Source organism: Vulpes vulpes, chromosome 2, assembly GCF_048418805.1.
Source record: "Vulpes vulpes isolate BD-2025 chromosome 2, VulVul3, whole genome shotgun sequence".
Lineage (NCBI taxonomy): Eukaryota > Metazoa > Chordata > Mammalia > Carnivora > Canidae > Vulpes > Vulpes vulpes.
The window spans coordinates 6,405,357-6,416,183 of NC_132781.1; the positions used below are offsets into that span (position 1 = coordinate 6,405,357).

Sequence of the window (10,827 nt, forward strand, 5' to 3'; positions counted from 1 at the left end):
TTGGGGAGGAAAGCTTGAAGAGTTTGTATGTTAGACAGATTCAACTTCATTTCCTGCTGGGTTACCCAAGAGAACCAGTCAGCACCACTCCCCAAGCCAGCTGCCTGCCTGGGATCTGGCAGGATGGACAGATCAGTCAAAGGAGTCCAAGATGGCTGGAGATCCTCAGTGACGTAACACACACTTCATTTATTTATCTGAAAGCCTCCAGAGCAAGCAAGAAAGGAAAACAAGCAAATGGAAACATTTGACAGCGAGCAGCTAACTTTTCCTAGCTTTTTTTATTTGTTTCTGAGCTGAGGACGGAAATCTCGCAATACTGGAGCTAGTGCTCTCACTCTGGTTTTACACATTTCTTCTTAAAAACAAAACAAAACAAAGGCAAAACCCAAACCCTGACACTGCTTTTTTGAGGTACAATGAACTCACCTGAAAGTAAAATCTCAGGATGCCTGGGTGGCTCAGCCTGACCCCAGAGTCCCCAGATAGAGTCCCATATCAGGATCCCTGCATGGAGCCCACTTCTCCCTCTGCCTATGTCTCTGCCTTTCTCTTGACTAAATAAATAAAATCTTTGAAAAAAAAAAGAAAGTAAAATCTCTTCACCTATAGGGTACAGGTTTTCCTGTGGAATTGGATTCCTTTACTACAAATTTGTGTTCCATGAGCATTGTTTAATTGAAAAAAAAAAAAAGTCCCTGAGGGATAAAGAATGATAGAGGGAGACAGAATAGTGGGTATGGCCTTTTGCAGGGATGGCTCTTTCCATGGTAACATTTTCTGGCAGGGAAATAAAATGCTGCTGAAACCAGAACTTTCTCCAGGATCAGCAGGCGATGGATGACCCATTGGGAGAGCAAGGCTGGCTGGTGTGTGGAACTCTGGCTCTCTTAGATATTAATTCTTGATCAGAGGCCATTTCAAATTGAGGTTAGAAGTAACCCTTTCTTCCTGGGTTATCCCACTGTACCTTCCTATACCTTTCTTAGGGCATATCTGAGACTCTACACAGTATTATAGTAATTTATGTGCATGTCTTATAGCCACAAGCTTATTGAAAGTGGGAACAATTTGTGTGTGTGTTTTCTTTATAATACCCAGCATAGGATCTCACACTTGGGGCATGCTCAGTACATGGTTGCTGAATGAATAGGTAAAGTGTGTGGACCACTGAGGGGTGTGGAAATCACAAGATGTGCAGTAAACAAGGGACAGTGCAAGTGAAGAGGGGGCTACTAGAGATGATCTCTTGCCTATCTTACTCAGGGATAGAAGATATATTAGAGCAGAGTCAGAGGGAACAGAAATCCCTTGTAGCACAGAGGTCTTCAAAATTCAATTTTTTCCAACAAGGACCAAGCCCTGGATGAATGGATAAGCAGTCCACATCTTTCTGCCCCCTGGTCAATGGTCTTTCTGAGATACTACAGAGGAGAGAGACTTTGGTTTAGTAATTAGTTTCTCCTCTTGGAAAAACGGTGGCATGTAGGTGTGTATCAGAGCACTGGTGATGGTGAATTAGGAAGTAAGCTCTTGAACTGAAGTCTCTGTGTCCTGATTCACTAGCATCTAGGGCAAAGCTCTGTGATTCACTTTTCCTAGAGTTTACAGTCAGACCCTGGCACAGCAAGAATCAAATCTGTGGGCTGTTCCAGAGCTTTCAAGTCACACCATTACCCTTGATGGTTCTCAAGACTATACTGGTAGCAAGAGAAGGCTAGGAGTTCTCTTGGCAAAAGAGCAGCAAGGTTGTTCACATGTTTTAAATTATTTAGTTGCATCAAATATTCAGTTTTGTGAGAACAACAGCAACTCTATTTAAAAACTCCAAGCATGTGATGGATGAACTCAATGTTTCCAAGCAGTTCCCAGCTTCCAGCCCACACTCCAGGAATATCTTAGGAGTTACTCAGGCTCCTCTGGGTCACCCTCTAACTCTTGGGACTAGCTCAAGTGCAAGTGCCTTTGAAGGCTGATGATATGTGGCATTTTTTTTTTTTATATAAGCGAATTTTAAGGAGAGGTTTTATTGTGCCCCATGCTTCACCTTCCAGAGAAAGGAAATATTCAATTTAGGAAGTCAGGGTTAGGATGTTCACATGGGAATCTTTTTTTTAAAATTTTTTATTTATTTATTTATGATAGTCACAGAGAGAGAGAGAGAGAGAGAGAGGCAGAGACATAGGCAGAGGGAGAAGCAGGCTCCATGCACCGGGAGCCCGACGTGGGATTCGATCCCGAGTCTCCAGGATCGTGCCCTGGGCCAAAGGCAGGCGCTAAACCGCTGCACCACCCAGGGATCCCTCACATGGGAATCTTGATGGTGGGTGTGTGAGAATAATTCCATAGGATTTTGCTCCTGAAGAATGTGTATGTGTGTGTGTGTGTTAAGATTTTACCTATTTATTCATGAGACACACACACACACACACACACACACAGAAAGGCAGAGACACAGGCAGAGGGAGAAGCAGTCTTCATGTAGGGAGCCCGACGTGAAACTCGGTCCCGGGTCTCCAGGATCAGGCCCTGGGCCAAAGGTGACGTTAAACCACTGAGCCACCAGGGCTGCCCTGTGTATGTGTTTCTGTGTATCTGCAGCTCTTTTCACAAAGATTCATTATTTTATTTTATTTATTTATTTTTAAAGATTTTATTTATTTATTTATTTGAGAGACACAGAGAGATAATAAGAGAGAGCACAAGTGGGGAAGGGGGGCAGAGGGAGAGGAAGCAGGCCCCCTTCTGTTGAGCGGAGAGCCCAATGTAGGGTTCCATCCCAGGACCCTAGGATCATGACCTGAGTCGAAGGCAGATGCTCAACCAACTGAACCACCCAGGTGCCCAGAAAATTCATTAGTTTAGGTGACACTCAATGTGACACCTATTGAAGTTGCTCTGAAGCCTGAGATATGTGCCCTAATAATAACCACCATTTATCAAAGGCTTCCTATATGCCAGAGAAATATCTATATTTATATCTACATATTTACACTATATTATCTAGCATTTTTCCTCAAAGACAATAAGCTAGGTAATATTACTTCTACCATATAGATAAGAAAAGAAGGCTCATAGATGTCATTCAAAGTCATATCAAGGTCTGTCTGATTCCAAGCCTAGAGTTTTTATTCACCATACAGCAATGTCTCTTCCCTGTGAGTTTCTAAAACTATCCCTACATAAAATATGCCATCCCTGATAAAACATTGAATGATACTTCCCCTCTATAAAGGTAACTTCTGGGGAGGAGAAGGGGGAGTATGAGGAAGGTGTGTGTATATGGGGTTCCTGGGAAGCTGGCAAGATTCTATCTCTTTATTTTTGGAGTGGTTGCACAGAGGTGCTTACTTTATGATAATCCATCAGAGTAAACACATATGATTTGGGATTTTCTTGTGTTTACATCAATAAAAAGTTTATCTAAAAAAATCATTCTTCCTAGCAGCTAATTTGGAGGGTTGTCCTGCTTTTCCCATGGCCAATATGTTCAAATGAATCAACAAGAATTTCTTGGATTCTATTATATGGCAAACTTAAAAATAATATAAATATATTGATACCTTACCCCTTTACATAAAGGTAGGTGGATCTTACGTGGATCACATTAAAAAGTCATTCAGAATAATAAAATCATATTAGGAGGAGGTGATCAACATAACATGAAAGGACAATTTTCTACATGCATGTTACTTTGTCGGGCACCACAGAAGGTGTAAGTCCAGCTTCTTCTCTCAAGATGCTCACAACCAAGCTGAAGAAAACAAACATTCACTAGTAGTAAGTAGACACTTGTCTTCGAATATATTGGAAGTTGTCGGAACAGGCTGTCTCCCACTTCGGTGATAAATAAACCCAAAGGCAGTGAAGTTCTTTTGGGGGGTACATCCTATATTTCATATGTGGGTAATTGAGGTGGTAAAGACCACACTTATCAATAATTTGAAAACTTTGACATCCAAATCTTAAAGTGCCAAAATGAATGTTTACATCTTTATAAGATGGGGTTTTATTTATTTATTTATTTAAAGATTTTATTTATTTATTCATGAGAGACCCAGAGAGAGAGAGAGAGAGAGAGAGAGAGAGTCAGAGGCACAGGCAGAAGAAGAAGCAGGCTCCATGCAGGGAGCCTGACGACGTGGGACTCGATCCTGTGTCTCCAGGATCAGGCCCTGGGCTGAAGGCGGTGCTAACCGCTGAGCCACCCGGCTGCCCAAGATGGGGTTTTAAAAAAGATTTTATTTATTTAGTCATGAAAGACATTCACAGAGAGAGAGAGGCAGAGACATAGGCAGAAGGAGAAGCATGCTCCATGCAGGGAGACCAATGTGGGACTGGATCACGGGACTCCAGGATCACACCCTGAGCCAAACGCAGATACTCAACCCAGGCATCCCTGTAAGATGGTTTAACTTGGAAAGACCCATATATCTAATTACTAGGGTGTTTTGTAACTGCTTTGTAATTATGTCCCTTTGCTTGCATGCACTTTCTACTGGGTCTAGGTTCACAACCTCAAAGAACACAGATCCTACTCTAGTTTATTTCAAACTGCACCATTTTAAAACTTCCTGGCTGGGACAGTTTTTATAATTTCTCTCTTTCTTTATACCTTAGGGGTTCAGGGACCTGGTGGGGGAAGTCACATGGACTATTCAAATTTACAGATGTTAGTAGTTGATTTTCCTTCATTTGTGTCGGAAATAGCCAGGCCCATGCATCTGAAATTTTATTGTGCATATTTATTTTCTAGAGGTCATTTTAAAATACAAAATTAGATTCAGTGGGTCTGGAATGGGACCTGAGCTTTCACATTTTTTTAAAGAAAGATTTTATCTATTCATTCATGAGAGACACAGGCAGAGGGAGAAGCAGACTCCTCGCAGGGAGCCTGATGCAGGACTCAATCCCTGGACCTGGAATCATGCCCTGAGCCGAAGGCAGATGCTCAACCACTGAGCCACCCAGACATCCCGAGATTTCATCTTTTTAAAAAAAGATTTATTTGTTTACTTTAGAGAGAATGTGCGAAAGAGAGCACAAATGGGAGAGAGAGGGAGAAAGAATCTCAAGCCGACTCCTCACTCAGCATCCACCGTAGAGGGGCTCCATTTCATGACCCTGAGATCACTACCTGAGCCTAATGAAACCAAGAGTCAGAAGCTTAACTGACTGTACTACCGAGGTGCCCCTCACATTTTTAACAATCTCTCAGGTAATGCCAGTGCTGCTGGCCTGTGGATCATACTTGTATAGAGAAAAAAAAGGTATTAGATTTGGAGTCAGAATTTCAGGCTTTTAGTACCAGCTCTGCCATTTACTATCTTCTTGGACAAGATACTTTGCCTCTCCGGACTTTGGTTTCCTCAAATATAAACTTGTGTTATAGGGGAAAAGTGTGAATCAGCTTATTTAAAAGCTTGCATTCATGGGATTTTTATTATTTATTTGTTTAAAATTTCTTTGTTTATTTAAGTAATCTCTATGCTTAACATAGGGTTCTAATTCAGGACCCCGAGATCAAGAGTCACATGCTTTTCTGATTGAGCCAGTCAGGTGACCCACATTCATGGAATTTTTAGAGTGACATTTTGATTTAAATAATCTCCAAACATAGAACCATATACAGCTTTTCAGGGGTCTAACAGATAAATTGATATTAGCAAAGTAGGATAAATAAGGACTCAATGAAGAGGGCGAGCAAGGTGTGAGGAGCAATCCATGACTTCTCATGACAAATATAAGGCTCTGATTCTTTTGAAGTGATGGATTTTGCATTAAAAAAAAAAACTTGCCTAGAGAGAGGCTGCTACTTTTCCCTAACAACCACTTCAAGACAAAACCTACATTGAGAATTGGGTTGCATAAGAAATTTGAATTAGAGAAGCAAGGGATGAGTTAGAGCTTTTAAATAAGCGAACACTTTCAGTAGGCTGAATAGTGGCTGGAAGGCAGCTTTTTGGAGCCGGGAGGCAGTCTAATTTAAAAATAGCAGTTTGTTTCTGCTGTAGATCATTTCTGCGATCATTTCACCCAGGAATTCAGGTCTTTGGCCACAACGGCCAGATCTGACAGGGTCAGAGCTTGGGAGGCAAGGTTGGGAGGACAGACAGCCTCCCAGAAGGGTCAAGGACGGCCAGGGTGCTCAGAGAACACGGGAGTTCAAATGGATGAGAGGCAGGAACGAAGTGAGTGAGAAAGGGACATAGGTGAGTTACATGAATTGAACGGAGCTCCTGATAATCTGAGCCTCTGAAGTAGACCCCTCCCCCAGTGTTTACGCATATCTGTTTTGAGCTGCAAACAGGATCAGACAGAAAGCGTTCCCAGGCTCGCAGATCAGGGCTGGTTTCTCTTTAAGTCCCAAAGCCAAGTCAGGGGAGCGGAGAGAACTCTTGCTGAGCACCCTCTCCCAGCTTTGGGATGGGGGCGGGGGGGCTGCCGGAGATTCTTACCTTATGCAGGACGTGCTCATTGAAGTCACGGCTAGTTCCCCGCTGGTAGGAGTCCAGTCTTTGCTGGTCCATGCCCGGCGTGGAGCCCAGGGCTTCTCGCCTTCCCTGTGTTCTGCGTCAGCGCTCCCAGGCTGGGCTGGGTGCTGCAGGCTCGGGTCTAGCCCCGCGGGCCGGGCCGCACCCGGGTTCAGCACTGGACAGCTCCCGCGGCGGCGGCGGGAGTGGAGGGTCGGGTCGGGGGCGGGCAGGCCCCTCCCCTCCGCAACGTTTCAGCACCAGGAACAGCGACACGTCCCTCTGCGCCTGGGACCCGAGTTCCGAGATCCCGTCCGCTCAGAATCCCCTGTCTTGTGACTCCAGGTTGCTGGCAGACAAGCACGATTGCGGTGTAGCTCAGTGGTCCGCGCTTATCTGGTTCAGCTACCGCACTTCGGAGGCTCAGAGCCCGGCTGCGTTCCCAGGGCATTGCGGTCCCGGGAGCTCACCCTTCCTGATTCTCAGAGAACGAGCATCCCGCTCATACCACGCAGCTCAGCTCTCCCTCCGCATTTGCAGAGGTGAAGTCCTGAGGCTCTGGCGCAGCTTCTCTTTTGGTCCCTGGACAGCTCCCTCCAGTATGTATGAGGTTCACAGATGATGGGGCTTGCGAGTCCTTGAAGCCCTGAATTACTTTGCAAAAATTCTGCTTAACCGCCTTTTCCCTTTTCTAGAGCTTAATTACACTCTCCAGGGTGCTCCTGACCCACAAAAGTAAGGAACAATTGGCTCCGGAGAGGCAGAATGGTGGTGTGATTAAGAGTACAGGCTCCGAGTTCAAATGTGAGCTCTGAAAATGATTGGTTGTGTAATCTTGGGCAAGTTACTTCACCGTCCCTAGGTGTCCACAAAATAGAGATAATAATTATACCTACACTCTGGTGTTGTTCTGAGGATTTAGTAAGTTAATTCACATAAATAGCCTAGGTGGATGCCTGGCATATATGAAGAACACAAAGAATGTTTGGTATAATGCTCTTGGGACAGGGAGATGGGAAGCTCTGCCTATCTCTTCTATTTTATTTTTATTTTTATTTTTGCCTATCTCTTCTAAACACCAAGGAAGTCCTTCGGCTGGGACCTCCCATTTGCAGTTACATCACTATGTGGAACAGAAGAGCATGGGACTGACCACCCTGGAAATTGGGGGCTGAGATTTTGGCCTTGGGGGTTATCCTTATATGATGACCCTGGTGTTCAGCAGGCCGTTCCATCACTAGGCACAAGTCCTATTACCACTGGCACTGGTCAATATGGAGGGGAAGGGCCAGGCCTAAGGTTAAAGAGTGTGTATTACTCCTGGATTTCAGCTCCTTTTTGACTAGTGGCCTTAGCCAAATCACTTACGTCTTTGGGATTATGTTTTTTTCATTTGTAAAATGGGTAGGGCAATGTGTGCCTATCTTATTGTTTTTTTTTTTTTTTTGTGAAGAGTAAATGAGAAAATGTATGAGAAAATCTTTCTTTTCTTTTAAACAGTAGATCAGATTTCACTTATAAAGTGTTAGTCTTACTGGAATCTCTACACTGTAGATATTCAGTGAGTAGTGATTACATCAACAAAGCCAGATAACCAATGTGTTTATGTGTATGAGATTCTCACTAGGCCTACAATTGGGGTTCTTTTTTTTTTAAAGAGAGATTTTTATTTATTTATTCATGAGATATACACAGAGAGAGGCCGAGACATAGACAGAGGGAGAAGCAGGCTCTCCACAGAGAGCCCAATGTGAACTCGATCCTCAGACCCAGGATCATACCCTGAGCTGAAGACAGATGCTCAACTGCTGAGCCACCCAGGCGTACCACAATTGGGGTTCTTAACCTGAGGTAAATAAATGGACTTTAAGGAATTGTGAACCATGAAAACATTATCAAAAGTTTTCCTTATGTGCATTTTTCTGGTGAGGAGTCCCGTAGATTTCATTAGGTTCCCAAAGTTGACATGAAGAGCAATATCAATCAACTTGATCTGATTGATATTTATAAAATACTCCATCCAACAAAAAAATGCACATTCTTCTGAAGCTCACCTGAAACATTCACCAAAATAAATCACAAAACCCACCTTAGCAAACACACCTTTTCTAAAACAAACAAACAAACAAACAAACAAACAAACCACCTTAGGACTAATAGCTTGGAGAAGTTCTCATCATAACTTTTGCCTAGGCTTCTTCACCATCCATGGCTGTTGTAGATAAAAAGGTTCCAGAAGAAGCCAATGGTTGCTTTGTTCCGAGCCTCATACCTAGGAAGGGTCACCCTTCTCAGAGTATGGTTCTGAGCTCTGAGGATTCAGAAAGATGATTTCATCTGTTTGCTATGGGCTATGAGGAGTACATACCATAGAGGATCCAAAATAATATGGAATTGATGACAGAAGACTTCCATGAGAAATGATATTAAAGCTGAGATCTGAAGAGAGAGCTGGTGGAGGAAAGAGAGTGGTGGAGGGAGTGGTGGTGTGACTCTAGGAAAAGTGATCAGCATGTGCAAAAATCTTACTTTATCAAGGAGCCAAAAAAAGACCAGCCTGAGTGGAGTACAGGGAGGGAGAGGTGAGGGATGATGGGAGAAGGGTCTAGAAAGGTGGGTGAGGACCAGATCATGTGGACTATGTTAAGGGTTTTGGATTCTGTCCTAAGAGTGATGAGAAGCCATTGAAGAACTTTAAGTAGGGGGGTGACGCAGCCAAATTTGAGATTTAAAGATACTGTTCTTGTTGCTGTGTGACTTAAGAGCCAAGAGTAAATTTGCTCATTTTTTCTTATTTACTTATAAAATCTCTTTATATATTGAGGGCAGCAATCCTGTATGTCACAAATATTTTGTTATGTTCTGTGGATTTTTCAATTACTTTGTTTATACTTTTGTTATAAAAGTTATTAAAGTTTTTAATTTTTAAGTTTGGACTGAGCATGAGTAGGCATTAACCAGGCAGAGAATATCAGAAGGTATATTGTTGAGCAAGCAATAAAAGCAAAGGAAAATAACCACCTTATTGTACACCTGAAATGAATATAACACTGTTTTTTTAATTAATTAATTTATTTATGATAGTCACAGAGAGAGAGGCAGAGACACAGGCAGAGGGAGAGAAGCAGGCTCCCTGCGGGAAGCCTGATGCGGGACTTGATCCCAGGATTCCAGGATCACAACCTGAGCCAAAGGCAGAGGCTCAACTACTAAGTCACCCAGGTGTCCCTATTCCTTTACTTACTTTTAACCTGTTGGTGTCTTTATTTTTAGTTTGGTTTTTGCAGACAATATATAGTTGTCTTTTTAAAGACAATCTCTCTTTTAATTGGCTTATTAAACCATTCACAGTTAGAATGATTATTGATATACTTGGATTAATGTTAACTGCGTTTATAGTTATTTTCTATTCATTGCCAAATGTTTCTTCCTTCTGAATTCTCCAGTCTTATTTATTTTAAAGATTTTATTTATTTATTCATGAGAGACACACAGAGAGAGGCAGAGACACAGGCAGAGGGAGAAGCAGGCTCCCTGTGGGGAGCCCCATGTGGGACTCGATCCCTGGACCGGGATCATGCCCTGAGCCGAAGGCAGATGCTCAACCACAGAGCCACCCAGGTGTCCCGTATTCTCCAGTTTTATTTTTTTTAATTAATTAATTTATTTATTTATGATAGTCACACACAGAGAGAGAGAGAGAGAGGCAGAGACATAGGCAGAGGGAGAAGCAGGCTCCATGTACCGGGAACCCGACGTGGGATTCGATCCCGGGTCTTCAGGATCGCGCCCTGGGCCAAAGGCAGGAGCTAAACCGCTGCGCCACCCAGGGATCCCTATTCTCCAGTTTTAAATGAACAATTTGTATGATTCCATTTTATCTCCTTTCTTAGTACATCAATAAAAAATTCTTACAATTCTTTTCAGTGGTTGTCCTAGAGTTAACAGTATATATTTTTAGCTAAACTAAATCCACATTCAAATGATGCTATTCCTGCTTCGCTTGTAATGTATGTACCTTAAAAGCAGTATTCCCGAGACACCTGCATGGCTTGGTGGTTGAACATCTGCCTTTGGCTCAGGTTGTGATCCTGGGGTCCTGGGATTGAGTCCTGCATCAGGCTCCCCGCAGGGAGCCTGCTTCTCCCTTTGCCTATGACTCTGCCTCTCTCTCTCCGTGTCTGTCATGAATAAATAAGTAAAATCTTCAAAAAAAAAAAAAACAACAACCCAAAACCCAGTATTCCCAATTCCTCCCTCTCACCACTTGTGACATTACTGTCATTCATTCCACTTATTCATATGCAATAATCATTAAATACGTTGTTGCTATTGTTATTTCAAGGTTATTTTT

The 10,827-nt window shown here is 42.9% G+C and overlaps 1 protein-coding gene across 2 annotated transcripts in view; it reads right to left on the reverse strand.

Moving 5' to 3' along the window:
* RAB37 (RAB37, member RAS oncogene family) overlaps positions 1–7,304 on the reverse strand; it is a 54,969-nt gene extending 47,665 nt beyond the window's left edge. The window contains exon 1 of one of the 2 annotated variants that reach the window (XM_025999692.2): positions 6,459–7,304. In XM_025999692.2, the coding sequence (XP_025855477.1) occupies positions 6,459–6,530 (72 nt within the window). In that variant the 5' untranslated portion in view covers positions 6,531–7,304. The remainder of the gene's footprint in view (positions 1–6,458) is intronic. The other variant, XM_072746677.1, reaches the window with a different exon arrangement.
* Positions 7,305–10,827: the final 3,523 nt, after the last annotated feature.